The following is a 23,379-nucleotide window of genomic DNA, read 5'->3' on the forward strand; positions in this document are numbered from 1 at the left end:
GGATTTACGTTACACAAAAGGTAGATTTCTACCCCCGAAGAGTAATTTTGGTTGCTAGTCAAACTTCTTCCCTGCTTCCCCCTGGGAAGAAAGTCTGTGGAGAAAAGCATTGCACAGATCACAAGAAAGGCAGGAGAGTTCCTGGAAGAACATTTCCCACTAGTGTGGGACGTGTCTGAACCGTTTGTTTAAAAAAAGCATGACCCAGAGGCTTGTAAGCAACATGTGGACAGAATGTAATTAATCAGGAGTGAAAACTAAGGTAGAATTCTTCTGCTCTCTCTCGTCTTCCACCTCAGAACAGCAATGGGAAGAGATCACTGCACTAGATGTCGTCGTGGTACTCCCCGTACTTTGCTGTGACAGGTTCCTCAAGATGAACTGCTGCACCACCCATTAAGGCAAATGCTGGGTACATTATGCCAGAGCAGTCCACCTCGCACTCATAAAGGCATTTCATACGGCCTGCGTCGTAGAACCCCACCTTGCCTTTGTCACAGTCGAGGCAGATGCCCAAGCACGATGGCAGGGGAAGGATTCTGCTCGCTGGATCCTTGGGGGCAGCAGGTGTTGTGGGGATAAAGAACTTCTTCATGCCTAAAGTGACCAGTGTGAAAGGCTGTGGTGAGTCAAAGAAGGCATCTTCACTCCCACTGTCATGACCACTGTCTTGCTCGTATCTAGAACAGAAAAACAACCATTTGCTTTTGTCAAATTCTGAAGGGGGATCAGTGATGTGAACTGGAGAAAACATTTTTGTAAGACAAGAAACACCACATGGTCACCTGCAAAACCTTGTGGGGTAAAAATATACCTAAGCCAGGAGGGAAGACGCATTTAGTAGGTGGAGAACACTCACTTGGGCCACTTCAGACAATAAATAACAGCTAAACGCTAACGAGGACAAGACCACAGAAGGCTTTACTAAGGAGCGGATGTATCTAAATGTACTCATGCTAGGTAATCATTAATGAACCTACAGGTAGAGCAAATTAGTTAACTTGAAAAGTAATTTAGCGACTATGACTAATGATTACAGACAAGGTATGTTTAACTTCATTTACATAATGTTAAATGACACGAGTAAATACATTTAACATGACTGTTGTCCTATGAGTTTTCCTCACCACTGCTGTATTACATTGTCTTTAAAATTCACAACACAAAAAGTAGTGGTTTAAGTTTTTGGTTTGGTGGTTTGGTTTTTTTTAATGCGCTCTGCCTGGAGGTTTCCATGAACCCCTGTTTCCCAGCTGGTTACTGGGGAAAGTTTGTGGCCAGATTTGTTCAGTCTACATGCTTTTGCCCCCTACTTCTGTCACCAGATGAAGACACACTGGAGAAGCACACATTCTTCTGTGCCGACAATCCCTAGCTAGGTTTGCATTTTTGGGATGTCTTGGGGGAGATTGGATTTGTGTCAGCCAAAGTTTTCCAGGTATTTGTGTGGATAAGGAAAAAGAAATCAGGAAATCAGGATCTAATTTCTCACTTTGCAAAAAGCCTCCGTCTGGCTTTAAGCAGCTCAAGACACAGGCGTTCTTACACTTTCAGTATGTTACACAGGAGGAAGCTGATACATTTTTTACATTCCTGAAAAAGTTAAGAGTCCTCAGGAGATAGCTTCCCAGCCTGCAGTTCCTAGACACATCCAGGCTTACTACAACCATACTTCAGAGCTGAAATCTTTTTATTGGTTTGTCCACTGTACTTTGGCTTGGGAACAGTAGCACTCCAGTACCATATGCAAGTGTATAGCCTGGGATAAGCCAGTGACTTGGAATCCACCGTGACGCAAGCTACAGCAAAGATACACAGATATATACAGTGAACATTGTACCTCTGAATGGCTGCCAAACCTAGTATGCTAAGGAAATTAAGGCAGAGTCTTACTATTGACAATTAAACATTGCTTCAATCTTGCAAGTGATGCTTTTTTTTTACCTTCTTGCTTTAACTGGCACATCTTGACATCTATAGGAACCTCCTTTCTTTCCCAAAAAGAATGAAAATAGGACTCTGGATAATTACAACACCTTTCTGCTAATAGCAGGGGATGAACAGGACAACCTGCTTACAGCATATCCTTCAAGCTACTTTCCACTAGTTAGGTTCACCTTGTGTACTAATTGCGACCAGACTCACTCTTAACTTATTTTTTAAAAAGCCATCTCCTTATATAAAACATGTATTGAGCAAGAGTCTGCAATTTACCTTGGGCTGGTCACATCATGGGTATTATGGAACAATTTCTGTATCTGGTTGCTAGAAACAACTCCCACTTTCACCAGGTATGAATAGGCTTCCACACGAAAAGCCCAGACGTGCTTCCCTTTGGCAATCCCGGTGTCGCCAATGATGTAATCCAGGGTTGTGTAGCATCCGACCTGCATGCGCTCAGATCCCAGCAGTAGAGGAAATCCAGCCCTGCTTTCCACAGAGGTTCTTCCTGGGTTCAGCAGGAGATGTTCACTGTTGTACCCACATTTGTCATCAAAAAGAAAACTGAAAACTGAAAAACAGTATCCAAAAAAATTTCCTCTTAGTTAAGTATTTGGCCTTCTGTGCTTATAAACTACATTTTAAGTCATGCTGGCATCAGAATTTCTCACTTTATAAGGCTACCGGGAACGTCATGCAAGCTAAAACGGTCTCAGCATGCCACCTACTTAACCTGTTTGTTAACAGTGCTTCTAAACATTTACGCAACCGGTAACAGTAGAGTAGAAGTCTGGGAACTACTGGAAACCACCTACAGCTCTTAACACTGACAGACACAGATTCAACACCTTGTGGACAGAAGAAAACCCAATACCTGGAGCTGGAGGCGTACGCAAAATAACTTCTCGGCTCCAAGGGCTACAGATGGACCCTTTATATCCTCGAACTCTAAAGGCATAGGAGCTGTCATCATCAAGATCAGATATTACTTTGCTCTTGCTGCAAACTTTGATCTCCTGCCACGTCGCACTCTCCTCTTCTCCATTAAGCTTACGATACTCAAGAACATAGATATCAGCTGAGTCTGTCTTCCCAGGGCATTCCCAGCTGATCAGAGCTTTGTTGTACATTCTGCTCTGCTCTTCATTGATTTCTGGTATTTCTAGACCTGGAATGCCAGAGATTCAGGAGAAAAAAACCCTCAAATTTAGATACATGTTGTTTTAGAATTAACCATACAAGCCCTTTGTTGAGTGGCTATAGCACTTGGGGGGGGTGGGGGTGGGGGCAGAAATCTGACTCAATCAGTTAAAGAGTACAGATGAGGATAGTTCCATTCATGCACTTACATAAATCCCTTACTTTCTGTTTTTACTTCGAAAGTTGTATTATCTATTTTTGCTGGCAGCTAAAAAAGCATATGAAAGCCTATTCTTTTCTGTCATGTTAACAAAAAGCTTCTAGGAAGACCTAGTATTCCTTAACTACAATGTTTTGGAAGCCAATGTAAACTGGTACTGAATGCAACGGCATCTTAGCTTCTTTTTCAAAGCTGAAGCTAGCATTGCTGCCAGGTAATGCCTTGTGGATCACAGAGACAGAAGGGACAATGCAAGTCACAAGACTGAGTTCTGCAGCTGCAGCCCTGCATAAGTTTTGCCTCTTTCCAGAGAAGCCCTTCAAGTCGTAACTTGAGAAAGACCTGATGCTCTCGCAATTTACCATTGGAATGGAAGGACAAGTCACCAAGGATCTCTTCTTGCTTAGCTATGTCCACCACAAAGTCTTCAAAAGTAGTTTCAGCTGCTGGCCTGAAGCTCTTCAGAGATTCAGTAGCTTTTTGGATTCTGAAAGCACAGAAGCAAAGGGATGGCAGAACAGAGAAAAGGGAATTCACATGTGTGCATTCCTTAAACTAAAAATGCTAGGTTTTGCTTTATAAAAAGTGCTGTTTTCATGTACTTACTGATGTCTCCCAGAAATTTCTGTCTCTCTAGACAGAATTCAAATGCAAAATTTAAGGGCTTTTGTACAGCAGTGTAAAGGTATCAGTGTAAAGATAATGAAGAGGTAATCGTTCAGCTGGTAGAGCATTTTAACAATTTGGGGCATTATGTTCAAAGAACACAATAGATGTGAAGCGCTAATGGAGAACAGCTATTAAGATCAAAGACTTTAAAGCCAGAAGAGACCTGTTAGATTAACTTGCAAATACCCGATACAATCTCTGAGCCAAGGAATGTGTCAGTGAGCTGAATGGGCTACCCTTCCAGTGCAGTCCTACTGAACAAGGCCACGTGTTGTCACAGGACAGAGCCCCTCCTGACTGCTGTTTCTTAACGCACACTGTAATGTAGCAATTTCTACTGAACGGTACTGGGACCATCTCTGAGCCTTTGCAATACAAGGTACTGCATTCAGTACTTTGCTAGCAGGTGTCAAAAGAATATGACTGACCAGACATCCTGGAACAGTATCTGTACTTCAAACAGAAGATAATTAAGATACCTGTCATGAAGCTGTTTTGCTGTTTGAACAAAACAAGATGGATCAGTTTCTTTAAGCACCTCTTGAGCATATCCTACAAGGCCATTATTTTCCAGGAGCCCTTGATATTCCTCTGCTTGCGTTTGCAATTTTTCCAGCCTTAAATTCTTAGAAGTTTCAATTGCCCTAAGAGCTGCGGACTTCTTCTCTTCTAGGACATGAGATAATTTCTCAAAGCTCTGAGATGCTTCTTCTTTAGCTCGTTCACTGTTGCACTAGGAGGGAACAAAAGACATTTTAGACAGATTCCACAGCACTGTGGCTGTCTACAGAAACATACCTCAAGTTGTTCAAGGTATCACAGCAATCTAGTCATCCATTTGACAGACAAGACTAATGAGCTTTGTTATACCCATCAGCACTGAAAATGTGATCAGCACTGCACCCAAGCTAGTGAGCGTTTACTGGATCAACACAGAGAACGAAGAGCAGGAAAGTATTCCTCTGATTATGTCTTGAGTTACGCATAGCATGTGTCTAAACAGCTCATGGAAAAGCACTGTAAAAACAGGTCAGTTTCTGAAGTCTTCATGCCCAAGAGCTAGGTGCTCCTCCACCTTCCCCAACCACACTGAGATGGGGGTCCAGCCCAGCTTCTCACATATGCCCTCAGAACTGTAGGGTCACCTCTAACTAGTGCCCTGGATAAAAGGAACTACAAAGCACAGAGACAATCTTTATCAAGATACAGGCAGGGCCAGGAGCTCCTGCAATTTCTGCCATTGTGTTTTTCAGCTTGTACGTGAGCTCCCAGCTCTGACTCTTCTGCAGGGAGATTTGACTCTTCATTCTGACTTTATTGCAACATCCTCAAGGCGGCAAACAGCCAGTGTAAATTGTGAAGCACCGTTAATACACAAGAGCTGTAAGTCTAACCCACCTCTCTTTGATTAAGGTATCAAACAAGCTTTCTTTCAATTAAATTTACAGCAGCACCCAAAACTTAACTTCCCTCTGTATGTTGCCCATATTTCCAACACTGTCAGGATTAGGTCTTACCATTTGTGATTCAGGACTAACACAAACTGTTCAGAAATTGTTTTACTGGCTAACTGAAAAAAGCCAAAGGATTTGAAACACTTCAGTGAAAACAGTTTGAGTCTCTGCTGTGTCCCTGCAAGGGCTATCCCCAGCCAACACGGAAGACACTCTTACCTCTGTTTCTTTCAGCAGCAGATCCAGCTGTGTGATGTGAGCTTTCACCTGGCTCTCCTTACTGATGAGGTACTCAATATCTTTTGAAAGCTTCTCCTGTTAAAACAAAACAGCGAGCTAGCAGAAGAAGGGTATCCCACCCAAACCGACAACCAGCACAGGCAGGTCATCCAGCTAGCACTCGCTTTATCTAGTTACAAGGACAACAGCCTGCCACCAGTTATGAGCAGCACCCCTGCGGAGAATTGCTCAGTGACCCGCAATGACTGCACAGGGACATCAGGCCACTGATGTGGGCAGGACTGGGGGCACAGCCTCTAAGGACAAGAGGTAACAGCCTCTAAGGACAAGAGGTAACAGCCTCAGCTGGCTCAGTCTTCCCCAGCCACAAGTGCCACCTTCTCTTAGGCTAGGAACATGAGGCTTCAGGACGTTACTAAAACTTACAGAAAAGCCACGTTAGTTATTAACTCATTTGTAGTAAGATTTGCTAGAAGAATGAGTGGTTCAAAGCATGAACTTAGGAGTGTCTCTGCATTTCCTGACTTGCAAGAGTTAACAGCTGTACAGGAAAAGCCTTGCAAACAGGCAAGGAGGCCAAAGAGCACAAGGCAGGCTGGTCTGGTCTTCCCCCCCACCCCCGCCCCCCCCTTTTTTTTTTTCTTGTGAGCAAGAGAGGAAGAGAAGGAAGAAGAGGAGGTAGAAGCAATCATTCTTTAACAACAAAGCAATGTTTGCAAGTCTTCCCTGTTGTACTGCGAATTAACAGCTATGCAACTTCAGAAACATACAAGGTCCCAACAGATACTTCCAATGCAAATTTTTCAGGAGTGCTTCTGAAGTATCAGCTAATCCAAGCCACAAGGACACTTACCTGAAAAAAGCTAGATTGTAAAGTATAAACTGCTTAAACCTTTTGCATTGGTCAGTACTGCTATACAGTTGGCTAAAACAAGGTGGAAGGACTTTTAAGAGGTTATGTTTCACGCCTCATAGAAAATACAGTTTCTCAGAAGTGCGCTATGTCACACTAATATAGATATTAACAGATGTTGCACAACAGCATGCCTCATGACTGGTTCAGTGTCCTCTAAACACACATCCTGGCTTCCTGCCACAGGGAGTTTGCCCTTACACCAGAAGCTCAGTACTTTTCCCCTTCTTAAGGCCAGGTCCAACAATATTTACTTTTACCTTAAGGGTTTTGTAGGCAGTGCTCATGGTTGTTACTCTATGGTTTGCATGACATCCACCCAGTTTACAAAGATGACAAACAGGCCTTCTGCAGATTTCACAGTACATGTTTACCCTCTCCATTTCATGTTCTGGACACATCAAAATCTGAAAAAAAAAGAGAGCAGAGAGAATGCAGGTGTACTTCCAAAAACTGAGGTGGCCAACAAACCATCAAAACACTAAATCACCCCACAGCAGCATCTGATTTCATCAGTGGATTCTTTATATTCAGTTTATCTTCCACCTTTTATATTTGTCTATGCCAGTGAAAGTCAGCAGATGAACACACACAGTTTCACGAGGTTCACAGTGAGTAAACCTGTAGCGATGTCTGTGTACACATCATGTAGCCTCCATACTGCAATCAACCATTTTGCTAATCCCTGAAGTTGTTTGCGTGCCTCAAGCTCCCTACACTCCTGTTCAGAGCTGTGAATGCAATATATAACACAGCCACGCTGCCAAATTTAACTGTGTCCATGCCAGCATCTCTTGAAACAACTACGAACTGTCTTAAAGCAGGAGTTGACATAATACTGTAATGATTTAAATTTAAGCTAGACTCTGATCAGCCACATAGCCATTGCTCTTGGAGCAACAGATGAAATGCAGCCACACCACCAGTCACAGTCATTTTAAAGATAAAAGGCTCCAGTGTTTCATTTTTTCTGTCTGACTCCAATTACAAGTTGTTCATGCTGAGCGTTAATTCCAGTAGCAGCTTAAACAGCATTGCGAAAAAGCTGGTGTTTGCTAAAAGTAATCTTTCAAAAATTGAACACGTTGAAGTAACTGCTCGAAGAGGCAAAAAAAGTGCTGCTCAACTCCAAGCTCAAGCAACAGATAAAACCGTCTAAAAGGGGGTGGGTGGGGGTGGGTGGGTGTGCTTGTGCACATGTGTGCGTGTGTGTTTTAAAAAAAAAGAAATGCTTTGCCTCATTCCAGAGCACTGAAAGACATTTGGGTCCATCTACTCCATGTTACCAAAGAGAAGCTCTTGAGAAAGCTTTTCAGTGTCATGTCAAGGAGGAGAACACGACATCAGTGCCAACAGTCAAGCTTTAAAAGCATCATCTTTTAACACACACACACACATACAAGAAAGGACAGGAAAGGGCTCAAAAATAGAAGTGAGTAGCATAAATATGGACACACTAAGCTAAAATTGCAAACCATCTCTGAAACCAACTCTCAAGCCCCAAATGTTATCTTAGTCTATGGTGAAAAGCCCAAAGACACCAGTCTCGCTAGCACCTTGGTACATAAGACTGTCATTCAGCAGAATATGCAATAAGCTATCCCATTGTCATTGACTGCTGGATTCGGGGGGAGGTGTGAGGAGAGAAGGAAACTTTCAGGAGAATCGTCTGTGCAGGCAGACATGTTCAAAACTGCAGTCATGCTGTCAGCAAGAACAAAAGCTTATGGTTCACTCAATGAATAACAGCAATAGTCAAAAAAGGAACAACGGTCCCAAAAAGCAACTACCATTGCACAGATATGTCTGAAGCTATATGCAAATGCTGCAACCCAAATTCTGTAAGATACGGGATACTTACCTTGGGTCTGAAGTTGGTGGTTGGTCCTACATGTTTATGTTGGGCTTTCACAGTTCCCCAAGGATGGTGTATTTTGAAACATTCGTTGCAATAGCTTGCCCTGCAGTCCATGCAGCTCTTTGTGGACTCTTGAGGTGGAGGTTTGCAGAAATCGCACATAATAGCAACGGCTGCCCTGGCTGCCTGTCTGTATCTTTCCACAATGGTTTCCAAAGTAAAGTTGCGAAATAAGCCATTGATGCCACGTTCTCCGAGATCAGTATCCCGCTGGCAACCCGGACAAGGAAACAGACTCGATCTAGGAGTCAGTGAATTACGTTTTCTGCCTGTGTAGACACCAAATCCTGATTTAGGAGGAGTGTAAACAGAAGAGGTTTAGATTTTAAAGGGAGAAGCACAGGAATTTATGAACCAATTTCAAACTATCCTAGCACATCATCCAAACCAGTACAATACCAATTCATATGCACTCTGCCAAGCCAAAGAGAATACATTTGCCATGACAAGGTAGTGTAATGTCTGAGTTCAGGGGGCATTACAAACTACTGCTCTAAAACTTAATTCTATGGTAAGGTTAATTTAGCTATTCCAATCCTATCTTCTTCGTCTAGTTTTGCATGCACTCAAGCCGCAGCCTTTCAAAAGACTAAACACAAAACCTTCCGGAAACCAGTTGGTTTTAGGCTAACTGGCTGCCCACATAGAGAGCAACAGCTTCGTAACACGCTGAAGTGTAAGATGTCTATTCCCAGAGTGAGACTGGTTATTCCCAGACAAATATAGCCAACTTGGAGCTCCCTGAAGTTTGCTTTGGCCGAGTCAAACTTACCTGGCTTACCCCAAGAGGCATCATAAAAATCTAAAGAGGAAAACAAGAGAACTAGATATCACCAGTACGAAATCTCAGCCAAATCATTCAGTCCAAATACGTAGAGGCTGACTTGGCCCTTGCTGAACGGCCTTGATAAAGGAGGGCTGCTAAGTAAGCCCCGCACACCAAAGGGGATGCTGAGACGGTTATGTCTGAGAGATTCCTCTACCTTGAACTGGGGAACCACAGATCTGCATGGTTACACAAGGGTACAGCTTATCTCTTTTCATTTCAAAAGGGGACAGTAGAGAAGCTGCCCTCCTACGAAACAGCTATGCACAAATTTCCCCTCTTCTCCAAAATAAAGTGATCCAAGGCTCAAGTCAAGTCGCAAGCCTAGGGATTCTTTGGAGCCTGTTCCAGGGGATGGCTCACACAGACCCAAAAACTATTTACAGGGTAACATTCTTGAGGCTATCAAACAGAGAGTGCATCCCCATGTCTCACTCATGAACCCACAGGGCACAACTATCAAAATTAGTCCTTTATGTATTACTGAAGCAGGTTAAGCCAGTGTTTAGGCTTAACATGTATCCTCTCAGCCTCCCCTTACAAAGAAATAAAAAACCATTCTCTCGAGCTGGAGCATGGTTTTAAGATCCCCTTGAGATGACTGCATGTTGGTATAACTAATTTGTAAATAGAGGTATGACTTCAAGCTGAATTCTTAGTGTTGAAACTGGTTCTTCTTCAGAAAGTGAAATTTGGTCCCATCTGTATTTAGTGAGGATCTTCCCATCAGAAATGTTGATGCTTCATTTCTTTTTGAAGTGTCCTTTGATGCTATCCAAAAGACACTTGCCTTGTGTCACTCTTCTGTGGGTGCTTCACCCAACAATCCAAAACCTCCCTACCTCTCACGCCCTTTCCAGTCTCTTTAAAAAAACAAACCAACACTCCTGTAAGAAACTAGTTCCTTTAAAAATCTTCAAAATGTACCCCATGGTAGTTATGCATCACTATCAGCTAAGAAGCCACAACCAGAGCATGAATAAATGTCAGTCTCAAACTCAGCTGGTCTCATGCTTTTCTGTAGGTTCTGAGCAGAACAGCTAGACTGCATTAACAGAACAGTATGGGTGACATCTAGTAGCATCTAAATGTCAGGTTCCCAAGGGAGCTCTGCCTCCTCTGTGCACAGCGTGGACGGTGCCACAGCACTGCCTGCGCACCCCATCATGCTAGATCACTATTTCTACTGCCCGACAGAGAGCAAGCTGGAGGGCAGCTTTCCACGGAAGATTAAGGATTACCTCCTTACTTACACTGCTGAAAGCAGCATGGGGGGCCTGGTCCCCACGCACAGCCTGTCTGATACTCCCACACTGGGCAAGCCACAGTTCTCACAAGGAGGTCAGGTCACCCACGGTGCGCCCACCACTCCTTAGGCACCCAACCTGGTGCCCTGATGTCCACGTTGTAAAACCATGTAGTGGACAGCTGCAGCGGAAACCGGTGACCGCTTCAGTCCATGCATACAATGCCGCGACAGAACATCATGCTTACTGAGGAAAAAAGGGACTAGACTTGGATTTGGGAGATGGCAGTCACCAGTGGGCTCTCTTCATTCAAACTTCACATAACGCTGCAGGTAGAGAGAGCTGAGAAAGCAGCTGAAATGTATGCAGAGCTAAACAGTGATTGTGGGGCTGTGCACCCCATATCCAGAAAACAGGACTGTAATGAAGACAACTAGCTATTTCGTTTGGGGATTCCCTCAAATGATGCAAGCCTCAACCTGCCAAGCTACAGCAAACACAGCATTTGCTTATCAAACTGATCCTGAAAGAGTACCAGTACTAACAACTCAAGAGTTGTTTAAAAGAAGTGGGTGAAATAAAATATTTGAGCTTTGAAAACTGGGAAGGGGATGATGAACGTTAGTAACATACGAAATACAAGACACAGCTTTAGGGTTTGTCTTGTGGGCGACTCTTCCAGATCACTGCGGACTGCGGTTTTAAAGTGGACAGTTACGTCAGAAGGAAGCCTAAAAGCCAAGATGAGGTTTCTTTCAAGAAGTACTTTCGAAGTATCTGTGTAAAAGAACAACTCATCTGTGGATTACACAACAGCTGTAAGAATCTTTCTAGTGTGACATCACAAAGAGCATGAGGAGTGCTCCTTAAAGCTTCCAGAGCAGACCACACTGGAAGAGGCGGTTAGCGCAGTCTTCTTACAGTCATCTGTCTCCCAATTCTGCAACCGTGCAATAACCATCATCTATGGAAAATGATTTATTGTAAGCATAATGAATTGGGTAAGACAAACCCATCATTTGCAAAGTCTGCAGAGGCTCAGAAGGAAGTCGAACTACTCAATTTAGGCTGGCCGAAACCTGAGAGAACCACCTCAACAGTACCGCTGACAGGCAATAAAACTGCTGAAATCTACACCTCAACATCGACGCTATTGAACATGATGCTACTGCATCTCAATGTAACTGAAATACAGGAATAAACAAATACAATGGTTACAAAGATTTACAGGACGCCACAAAGACTGATCTATTATATATGAAATAGAGTGCACTGTCCTTAAAAATATTCCCATTGTTCTTGCCACAGAATGAACAAGACTCACACTATCCCTAAGTCATCTCTTTAACTGCATCAGGAGTACCGGGAAGACATTTTACCAATGCAGACGCAATTCGGCTCAAGTCAGTCGAACACATAAAATAAGGAAAACACGCAAAAATTCCGATACGTACCTGATCTACTAATCCTGTCCATGCTGGAAGAAGAGCTTTGAATTCGAAGGCTACTCTGATTAGAGGATTCAGAGCCTCCATCAGCGAAAGAGTCTTCAAATGCAGAGAGTATTTCTTTCACACATTTGTGACAGACATTGTGCTGGCAAGGAAGGATCAGTGGATGGGTAAATAATTCCTTGCATGCTGGGCAGATGAGCTCTCTTTCGATACCCTTAATGGTAACCTTCATGACAGAAAGAGGGAAAAACAAGTGTAAGTGCAGAAAACGTGAGCCAGCAAGACTTAGTGCACAGCTGTATGTCTGTATGTCACAAAAGCCCAGCTCTCTAGAATAATCGTTCTATTCTAGAATCGCACATTCTAGCTGGTTTGAGGCATTCCGCTGGTTAACGCTGCAAACAAATCTCAATTAACATTTATGAAAGCACTGACAACATTCCTTTCAACTGAAATGAACACCGCCACTAGGCAAACTCGGTTCATCTTTAGGTCATGTCTGCCTTGCAGGGGAGGAAAGGAGAGGAGGGGAGTAGTCTTAATTCCACTCAAGGACCTAGTGAAACGAAAGCAACCATACTTCTTAACAATAGGAATCCATATGTTTAACTCAGCTCGCTCGCTCGCTTTTCAAGAAGGGGGGGTGGGGGAGGGAGAAAAAAGAAATTAAGTGTCAGACTGGTTAAACAACAGGCTTTCCCGCCGTGTAATCCACATTTAAGCACTGGAACTGCCTTGACTTCGTTAGGCTAATAGTTCCAGTCCGGAACATTATCTGTTTGTTTATTTATTTCCTGCACACAGAGCCGCCCGTGGATCTGTGCAGCTCTTCAGTAATTTAATGACCCCACAGCCATCTGGCACTGCGCTCCGCTCCTGCTCTGACAGTATTGGTTTCGGCTATGTTCACTGAGGGAAGTGTTATATGGATTTTTCAAACATCATCAAGAGGAAAAGACTACTTTTTCAGAAGCATAATATATCACCTACTACTGTTGGGGTCTTTCCCATGCTGTTCTACTGGGTTTATAAAATACCTTACGAGCAGCAACTCTTTTGCTCAGCAACGTGTCTGTAAGATCCTGCCCCAAAAAATCATCAGAAATTGAGACATATTTGGGGCATCATGAGTCATAAAATGTATACAGTCGAGGTTGGGAGCAAATCTGGGGAGTGAGTGAGACTATTTTTACTTATTACCTCGCATTTGGCACAGCTGGATGGATCATATGGCAGCTTATGCAGTCACCATGCACATTACCTTTTAAAAACTTGACAGCTACGATGTGGTTACCCTTAAAAAGCATTCCTCTCCTTTTCCTCTTCCCCCTCCCTCTGCATCTGTGCTCCTGAAACAGCTACCTGGATCTGCCAGAAGGACGGAGAAATTCAGTCAAGGTCTTGTTTGCACGGAAAATTCCGTGTCCAAACCCCAGTATCCCTTCATGCAAATGGCAAACAGACAAGAACAAGATAGTACTCCTCTTTGATCTTCTACAAATGTACCCCTTTGATTCGTATCTAAAGACAGAATAACAGAATATTGTGCTCTAGGTACAGGGCTCTTCTCTTTTTCAGGATAGGTCTTTTTTAGTTTTTCTGCACCTAGACAACAAGTTTCTGAGGAACTTACTTGGGCACCTTCCACAGTTTGAGATTGTCTTGCACATTTTGCTTCCTGTCATTTTGAGTTCCTCCTGTTCCTATTCCGGTCATTGCACTGTGTTTTGGCAGCTGTTTTCTGACAATCTCCTTTGCCTCAGGAGCAGCAGAGGTATGCTGGTCTTAAAAAAAAAATAAAAAAATCTTCCCTGCACATTAGACTTCACGTAGGGTAGACCTCAAACAAATGCTTCTCCCATATTTTTCCCTATCTTTCTGTGTACTTTAAAAGCATTTGTTTGGATACAGACTCAAATAAGTGGGAGCGCTGAGCATTGCATTTGCAGTGAGCTCAGTAAATGGTTTAGATCAAAGTAATCTTCTGCAAAAATATGTGCACCTTTGCTCTGGAACAATTTTTGAGTTTTATGCTATTGATCCTGGGAGAAGCACCTGAAAATCCAATGGCTAACGACATGTATGAGTGTTCATCTTGTATTGCGGCAGCCACCACGATGACAGTCTCGGGAACCTACCTGAGCTGGTGTGGTAGGACCCAATTTCTGTCAGTTGAAAGGTTTTTGCTGTAATTAAGCCTATGTTCAGAAGCAGTCTCAAGTACGTGACATGCTGAGGAAGAACGTGCAGCTTCTTTCAGGTTCTTGTTTCCACCAGGTCGGTTCCCCGTTCGGGTTCCCTGTGTGGCGTTGCAATGGCTGTGTCAGTGTGGTGGAGGGAGGTGCGTGGGGTAGAGAGAAGGCGGGAGTAAGGGCTCTTAAACCCAGCTTCTGCAGAGCTGTTGCTGTATGTGTAAGTGCATCCACCTCCCAGAGGTGACGTGTTGTACTCAGCAGTGGTGGGGTCAGCCCAGGGGAATCTGTACGAGAATTTGGCTTCTAGCCCCAGAAGCCCCATTTCTGAGCAACAGAGCTTATTGTTGTTCTGATTCAAAACAAAAGGTCATGTTGAGCAAATAAAAATATTTTCATTCAGGTTATCCTTATCTGCAAGGAAGTATTGTGGCAAAAAATCTTTCCTCCCTTTCATAGTGAGCTGAAAAATAATACCAGTTTGTTACAAATCTGCAATATAAAAACTCATGTATACACTGCATGAGTGCATGAAACTCCCCAGTCTGATACGGCCCACCGATTACTACCCGCTGGTAGTTTTGCAGGTTGGCAGCGAGGAGATAGAGCAAAGAAGCGTGAAAGGGATGAAGAAGGACTTTAAGGCGCTGGGGAGACTGATTGAGGGATCGGGTGCGCAGGTGGTGTTTTCTGCAATCCCTTCAGTGGCGGGGAGGAACACTGAAAGGAATAAGAAAGCAAACATGGTCAACGCGTGGCTCAGAGACTGGTGCCACCAGAGGAATTTTGGATTCTTTGACCATGGGGTGGTCTCCGTGGCACCGGGCCTGCTGAGTGCAGGTGGTGTCCAGCTGTCCCCAAGGGGGAAAAGAATCCTTGCCCGTAAGTTGGCAAACCTCATCAGGAGGGCTTTAAACTAGACTCGAAGGGGGAAGGGGATGAAGCCAGGCTACCCAGAGGTGAGCCTAGGGGTGGCATGCCATTGCCGGTGGCAAGACCGATAGCCCAGCTCAAGTGCATCTACTCCAATGCACGCAGCATGGGCGGCAAACAGGAGGAGCTGGAAGCCATCGTGCAGCAGGGCAGCTATGACGTGGTCGCCATCACAGAAACATGGTGGGACGACTCGCATGGCTGGAGTGCTGCAATGGAGGGCTATAAGCTCTTCAGGAGGGACAGGCAAGGAAGGAGAGGCGGTGGGGTGGCTCTGTACGTCAAGGAGTGCTTTGATTGTATAGAGCTGGATGATTGTCACGACGGGGTTGAATGCTTTTGGGCAAGGATGAGGGGGAAGGCCAACAAGCCGGATATCCTGCTGGGGGTCTGTTATAGACCACCCGACCAGGGCGTAGAAGCTGATGAAGTGTTCTTCAAGCGACTGGCAGAAGTCTCGCAGTCGCAAGCCCTTGTTCTGGTGGGGGACTTCAACTTACCGGATGTCTGCTGGAAGTACAACACAGCTAAGAGGAAACAGTCCCAGAGGTTCCTCGAGTGTGTCGAAGATAACTTCCTGACGCAGCTGGTAAGCGAGCCTACAAGGGAAGGTGCCCTGCTTGACCTGCTGTTTACGAACAGAGAGGGTCTGGTGGGTGAAGTGAAGGTCGGAGGCCGTCTTGGGCTTAGCGACCATGATATGATAGAGTTTTCAATATTTAGCCAAGTAAGGAGGCGGGTGAGCAACACCGTTACCATGGACTTCCGGAGGGCAGACTTTGCCCTGTTCAGGACACTGGTCGGGAGGGTCCCTTGGGAGACGGTCCTGAAGGGCAAAGGGGCCCAGGAAGGATGGATATTCTTCAAGAAGGAAATCTTGAAGGCGCAGGAGCAGGCAGTGCCCGTGTGCCGTAAGAAGAGCCGGCGGGGAAGACGGCCGGCCTGGCTCAACAAGGAGCTTATGCTGAGGCTTGGGGAAAAAAAGAGAACTTACCACCTCTGGAAAAAGGGGCAGGCAAGTGAAGAAGAGTACAAGGACCTCGTTCGGTCATGCAGGGAGGGAATTAGGAAGGCGAAAGCCCAGCTAGAGCTCAACCTGGCCACGGTCGTGAGGGACAACAAAAAAAGCTTCTATAAATACATTAACAGCAAAAAGAGGGCCAAGGAGGATCTCCATCCTCTACTGGATGCGGCGGGGAACCTTGTCACGAAGGATGAGGAAAAGGCTGAGGTACTTAATGCCTTCTTTGCCTCAGTCTTTAACAGCCACACCGGGTATCCTCAGGGTATCCGTCCCCCTGAGCTGGATGACAGGGATGGAGGGCAAAATAGGCTCCCCATGATCCAGGAGGAAGCAGTTAACGACCTGCTATGCCACCTGAACACCCACAAGTCTATGGGGCCTGATGGCATCCACCCAAGGGTGCTGAGGGAACTGGCGGAAGAGCTTGCCAAGCCGCTCTCCATCATTTATCAACAGTCCTGGTCAACGGGGGAGGTCCCGGATGACTGGAGGCTTGCCAACGTGACGCCCATCTACAAGAAGGGTCGGAAGGAGGATCCGGGGAACTACAGGCCTGTCAGCCTGACCTCGGTGCCGGGGAAGGTTATGGAGAGGCTCATCTTGAGGGCGCTCACGGGACACGTGCAGGCTACCCAAGGGATCAGGCCAAGCCAGCACGGGTTCATGAAAGGCAGGTCCTGCTTGACCAACCTGATCTCCTTCTATGACCAGGTGACCCGCCTAGTGGATGAGGGGAAGGCTGTTGATGTTTGTCTACCTGGACTTCAGCAAAGCCTTTGACACTGTTCCCCACAGTATTCTCCTAGAGAAGCTGGCGGCCTGTGGTTTAGACAGGTACACTCTTCGCTGGGTAAAAAACTGGCTGGATGGCCGAGCCCAGAGGGTTGTGGTGAATGGGGTGAAATCCAGCTGGCGGCCGGTCACAAGCGGAGTCCCCCAGGGCTCGGTTTTGGGACCGGTCTTGTTTAATATCTTCATTGATGATCTGGATGAGGGGATAGAGTGCTCCCTCAGCAAGTTTGCAGATGACACCAAGTTGGGAGGGAGTGTTGATCTGCTTGAGGGTAGGAAGGCTCTGCAGAGGGATCTGGACAGGCTGGATCGATGGGCTGAGGCCAACCGGATGAAGTTCAATAAGGCCAAGTGCCGGGTTCTACACTTCGGCCACAACAACCCCAGGCAACGCTACAGGCTTGGGGATGAGTGGCTGGAAAGTTCCCCTGCAGAAAAGGACCTGGGGGTGTTGATCGACACCCGGCTGAATATGAGCCAGCAGTGTGCCCAGGTGGCCAAGAAGGCCAACGGCATCCTGGCTTGCATCAGAAATGGTGTGGCCAGCAGGAGCAGGGAGGTGATCATGCCTCTGTACTCGGCTCTGGTGAGGCCGCACCTCGAATACTGTGTTCAGTTTTGGGCCCCTCACTACAAGAAGGACATTGAGGTGCTGGAGCGTGTCCAGAGAAGGGCGACGAAGCTGGTGAGGGGTCTGGAACACAAGTCTTACGAGGAGCGGCTGAGCGAGCTGGGGTTGTTTAGCCTGGAGAAGAGGAGGCTGAGGGGAGACCTCATCGCTCTCTACAACTACCTGAAAGGGGGTTGCAGAGAGGTGGGTGTTGGTCTCTTCTCCCAAGTGAATAGTGACAGGACTAGAGGAAATGGCCTCAAGTTGCGACAGGGGAGGTTCAGGCTAGACATTAGGAAAAACTTCTTCACTGAGAGAGTGGTGAAACACTGGAATAGGCTGCCCAGGGAGGTGGTAGAGTCACCCTCCCTGGAGGTATTCAAGGAGCGTGTGGATGTGGCATTGTGGGATGTAGCTTGATGGACATGGTGCTGTGTGGTGTTGGGTGGGTTGTGGCTTGTTATTGTTGTTGTGTGGCGTGGGTTTTGTGGTTGTGTTGTGGTTTTTTTTTTTTTTTTTTTTTTGTTTTTTTTTTTTTTTTTTTGTGGGTTTTTTGATGTTGTGTGTTGTGGGTTTTTTTTGTTTTTTTTTTTTTTTTTTTTTTTTTTTTCCCCCCCCGCCCCAGGTTGGACTCGATGATCTTACAGGTCTTTTCCAACCGTACTGATTCTGTGATTCTGTGATGTGGGTGAGCAGGCACTTCTTTATTGCAGCGCTGGACGCACAGGGGATCACTCCACCACGTGTGCGTGCCTAGTTTCTCTGCTACAAAAGTTATACACAATCAAAGTATACATATTCATCATATTTCCAGGAAACAATTAACATATTCATACGATTTCCGAGAACTCGTTAATATGTGTAAAAGCTCGTGAGGCATGGGCCTTCAGGTACACAGGTGGTCGTCTAAGGTCCTCTGGTGGTCGTCCATAGTCTTCCTCATGGTGTCCTTCAGTTGAACGCCATCTTTGCTCAGGTTGGTTGCAAAATTCCATTCTTGGAATCTTCTTAAGTTTTCCTCGGTTTCCTGACCAGGTCTACAACTTATCATTCTCTTGACAAGCAAATCCTGCCTATTCACAGTGCTACATTGTTCAGCAGTTAGTTTATGATGAAATCACAGATAAGTCATACCTCGTTACCTTCATACAGAATATATAAAATTTAATTTTTATTAATCGCTCTCTGGATTATACTATTCTATCAATATCCATCCTTAAAATAATCAATGGTTACTTCTATTAATATCTATTGATTGGCATTCTTGATATTTGAATCAAGATGGGAAAGGTAAGGAATTTTCCAAGCAGCATCATTGGTGCATATCAGGTCACATTGTCACGGGACTCAAACCAGACTTTTCTATTCAGTTCTTCATCGTTCCATCTCATTACTGTTAGTTCCTTAGTATGGAACAGCGACTCCCTGGTGAGGTTCCTATGGTTATTGTTTCTAACGGAACAATCCTAACATATGCATTTGTATTTTATTATTTTATTTATTAATCAAATTTAACCTTTCTATATGATTAATTCTTGATTATTTTTTTTAAAAATCAGAGTATTTACAAAAGTTCCCCCCTGTGAAAGTTTTGAAAATTATTTCAATACGTTCATTTTAATCAGTTAAGCAGATTATGTGCATCAAGTATAGATGCCAAACGAGTTAATCGATTCATCATCCTCCAATTTATGATATGTAGTATTACTGAGAAAACAAGACTGATCAAAATCAGTATCAGGAGAATAACAATGGGGTGGCATAACTTATTTAGGATGCCTGTAGCAGTAGGTGACCATCCGAAAAGAGTGTCCCACCATTTATGTTCTGCACCTTTTCCACCCTCTCTAAAACACAGTGTATTTCTTCCACATTGTGATGAACAGTTATTAAAGTTCTGTGTCTGTTTCCCTTGACCTTTTTCAAAATTTTGATTAAATCCTGGTTGTTGTAGCAATTGTTTCACTAAAGTGAGATTCATTCCAATGGGTGCAGGCAACAGTTCCTGAGTTCATGTATAATTCGATTGCAAGAGCTGGTGAGATGTGACTGGAGCCAAGTAAGAAAAATCACATCCCGTGATTTCAGTGAAATTGCAAACACAAAAATTGGAGTGATTCCTAGTATGTATAACTACATCATCTACGGATATAAAATCACAAGCTGTTCTCAAACATACACAGCCCTTACCCATACATCTATATAAGCAGTGTTTCAGGGTTTTCGTCAGGGCGAGTTTCAAAATGACTCAAAATGATTTTGTTCAGTATCTAAACAGATATCCTGACCTCTGATTGCATTACCTTCACAGATGAACCCTTGTTGTTCTCGTACAATACAAGAATCCAAATCCACAGTTTGCCATTTCTGTCCCGCTTCTTGGGCCCATACTCTATGCTCAAATGGATAGAGTATGGTTCCATTGTGATTCAATCCTAATGCAATAACAGGGTAGATGGAATATATTGAAGCATTATGTCTAGTTAATACAAAAGTTGTGGCTGTACTTGTGATGGGATCGTGGGTAAAGTTTACCAAATTCCACCAGGACTGGAGTTTTTTCTCTAAATCAGTGGCACTATCTCAAATTATTTTCCGAATCTCGGTGGGGAGATTGCCTTCTTCACCCTCTCTTATGATTGAAGCGGCCACTGATTGCGCCCACAGTTGAGCCTGGATACAACTGAGAACCAAAGATAGGTTATCTTGGGCCACACCGAGTGCATCTACAACGAAATTCATGGTCTTCCACATTGACCTTTTCCCATTTTGGTAATATGTTTGACAACAGCCACTGGTTAGTTTCTAAAGCCAATAGGGAAGATTGCAAAGGCCGTTGTAATTTAGCCAAGTCACTAGATGGAGTAGCCAATTTGTCTCCTGACATATTTTCCTAATTTGCCTTTTTAATGTCAGAATGTTTTTAAACAAGGCCTTTTTGTTCAAGCTTTAGACATCTAAAAAGTGTCTACATGATTCACACCTGCATGAAGCTTTGCAAATCACACAGTAGTCACCAAACAGCTATATTGCACAAAGATCCACACAATACCACACCATTCTTAGCTTAGTCTACATTGTAAAGTGCTGTTTCGTAGGAAGAAACTTGTTCTGGAAAAATAAGTATCTGGATAGGCAAGTACTGTTGAACTGTATTTCTGAAAGGTGACACTTCCATCGTAGCGGAAAAAAATCTGACAGTGTGTTGTCAGTGCCTCTGACAGTGTGTGTTTTTATTTAATAAGCTGGACTAAGCACCATAGAGTACTGTAATGAATGCATCCTAAGTATTCAGGTGACACCAAAAGCCAAATCAATTTTTAAACTCAGAATGAGATAGATACAAACAGACATATCAAAAGGTAGGTAAATGTTTAAAGTGGCGTCAGTCTCTGTCCAGGAGAATAAGTAATTGCATAGCAGAGCACATCTTAAAGTAATGTAAGATAAAGCTATAGCAGAAAAAAAACCCTCAATCTTTAATTTTTTACTTCTATATTGTCAAACCAGTAAAATTTAATCTTTTTAAAATAAATGAGTCTGAGAGACTGTCGTCATATCTAAGATAGTGTTCAGTTTATGAGTATTTCCGTGAAAGAATGAAAGGCCAAAGCCTGGTGGTATTGGTCCAGATGCTTATAAAGAATCCAAATGTGGAACTGTGGCGTTCTAACCGGTTTCTGAAGCTGAGGAATCAAAAATTATATATTTGTCTGTGGAAAGAGATTTGGTCTGGGAACAACAAATGAGAAAGTTCAACCCTATCATCTATAGCTTTAAGCCAATACTAAGTTTGGTAGATGAACAGACAAATGGTGATTATACAATGGGAGAAGTCACAGCTACTGCAGAGAGAATCCTGCCTCCTGGGTCTATGTGACTACTGGGCTCACACACACAAGAACATGACTCATCTACTCAACAGAGTGTACTAACATGTAGAAGTTCTCAGTGCTTGACTTGCTAGTCATGGTTTAATAAATGACTGAGGGGAAAAAAAGTGGAAGAAACGATAAATTTTAAGAGCAGAAAGAGATTTGCTGCATCTGACTACAACTGAAGTTGCTCCAAGATCTGGAAAAGCAAGCCAACAAAAGAATGATGACGTTTGTGTTACCTATGAAGCTACTCAGGAACATTCAAGTCTAGAAGTGACTGAAGAGCTGCAGGAGGCCCTCAGGACTAAGTGACCAGGTAAACGAGCAGATGAAACTCAGTATTAACAAATGCCAAATAACACACCAGGTGGGGAAACCCTGTATGTGCACAGCTTGTTTACAACTCACCATCAGGATTGTGTGGAAAACACTGCAGAAGAAACTTTGTAAATGTCAGCTTAATACTCGGTATTGACCAAAAAGGCAAATACGGTTTCAGGACTATGGAAAGAAGGAAAACCCAGCATTTTGTCATCCTTCACAACAACAGAGTGTCTGTATGGAGGGCTCCTTCAGTCAGTCTCAGAATGCAAGAGGAGAGAGAGGGGCAGCAGGATGCTCACCAGTACAGAATGGCTTCCATCCAGCAAGAGGAAACATGAAGGGGAGGGCATAATAGGAAAGAAAGGCTATGACAACCATCTATTACAAAAAGAAATTACCTAAATGGTAACTAGCGAGGGACAATTTGCCATTTCTCCTGCAACAGGAAGTTCCAGAAGATATCCACTGCTTCACAGCTGCTGCCTGGGTCATCAAAGTGTTTCTCACACAAGTGCATAATGAAGCTGTGGAATGTACTTCCACGCAGCCTTACTAAGGCAGAAACATTTGCGGGTGAGACCCAGACAAGAAGTTGCTCTTGCCGGGCCTTTCTAGCCCCAAAAGGGCTGTCAGGCGCACTCTGTCGCAGATGGAACTTCTGCCAATTACCATTTCTGCCAATTTCTTCTGACAGTGGCCACTGGACAGGGGCTTAAGAGAGAGGACACTGGAGGGGAGTACTCCAGGTCAGATCAGTACAACAGTTCAGACAGCAAAGCACACAAAGGTTTTGCATTATGACCTACATTCATTTAAGTGTATTGTGATTTTCAGGTCCCATTTCATAGCTCTACAGCTGTATACACGTACTTAGTAAGCATACTTCACACACATTCATCAAGATGCAACACTATCCCCAAATTAGAAAGCATATCCCCAAATTAGAAAGCACCAAGTATGTGTAAGAAACATCCTTCACTTTATAGCCTTATTTTTCCACAACACAAGTGAACAGTGCAAGTACCCAAATGTTTTTTTACGTAGTTTTCTATAAACAGATGCAGTCCACCTCCATGCCCAGTAAGATCACCTAACAGATGCTCCTGGAAGATACGTCAAGACATATGGAAGACAGGCAGGTGATTAGAAACAGCCAACATGGGTTCACCAAGGGCAAATCATGCCTGACTCATCTAGTGACCTTCTGTGATGGAGTGACTGCACGAGTGGACAAGGGAAGAGCTACAGATGTCATATACCTGGACTTGTGTAAGGCCTTTGATACGATCCTCCACAACATTCTTATCTCTAAATTTGAGAGAGATGGGCTTGATGTATGGACTGTTCAATGGATAAGGAATTGGCTGGATGGCCACGTCCAAAGAGTTATAGTCAATAGCTCAATGTCCAAGTGGAAACCAGTAACGAGTGGGGTCCCTCAAGGGTCTGTGCTGGCACCAATATTATTTAGTATCTTCATTAACAACGCAGACAGTGGGATTGAGTGCACCCTCAGCAAGTTTGCAGATGACACCAAGCTGAGCAGTTCATTCGCTAGAGGGAAGGGATGCCATTCAGAGGGACCTTGACAGGCCTGAGGAGCA

The 23,379-nt window shown here is 44.3% G+C and overlaps 1 protein-coding gene across 1 annotated transcript; it reads right to left on the reverse strand.

Annotated features, from left to right (window-relative positions):
* Positions 1 to 325: 325 nt before the first annotated feature.
* On the reverse strand, positions 326 to 8,771 carry LOC132320896 (E3 ubiquitin-protein ligase TRIM36-like; the record flags this gene model as incomplete). Its single annotated transcript, XM_059834530.1, has 8 exons — positions 326 to 680; positions 2,215 to 2,512; positions 2,816 to 3,109; positions 3,664 to 3,788; positions 4,450 to 4,703; positions 5,644 to 5,739; positions 6,838 to 6,984; positions 8,439 to 8,771. Coding segments are annotated over 8 exons (1,902 nt in total), but the record flags the coding sequence as incomplete, so codon positions are not given.
* Between the last annotated feature and the right edge of the window lie 14,608 nt (positions 8,772 to 23,379).

The sequence above is a fragment of the Gavia stellata genome, unplaced genomic scaffold, assembly GCF_030936135.1.
Source record: "Gavia stellata isolate bGavSte3 unplaced genomic scaffold, bGavSte3.hap2 HAP2_SCAFFOLD_34, whole genome shotgun sequence".
NCBI classification, from domain to species: domain Eukaryota; kingdom Metazoa; phylum Chordata; class Aves; order Gaviiformes; family Gaviidae; genus Gavia; species Gavia stellata.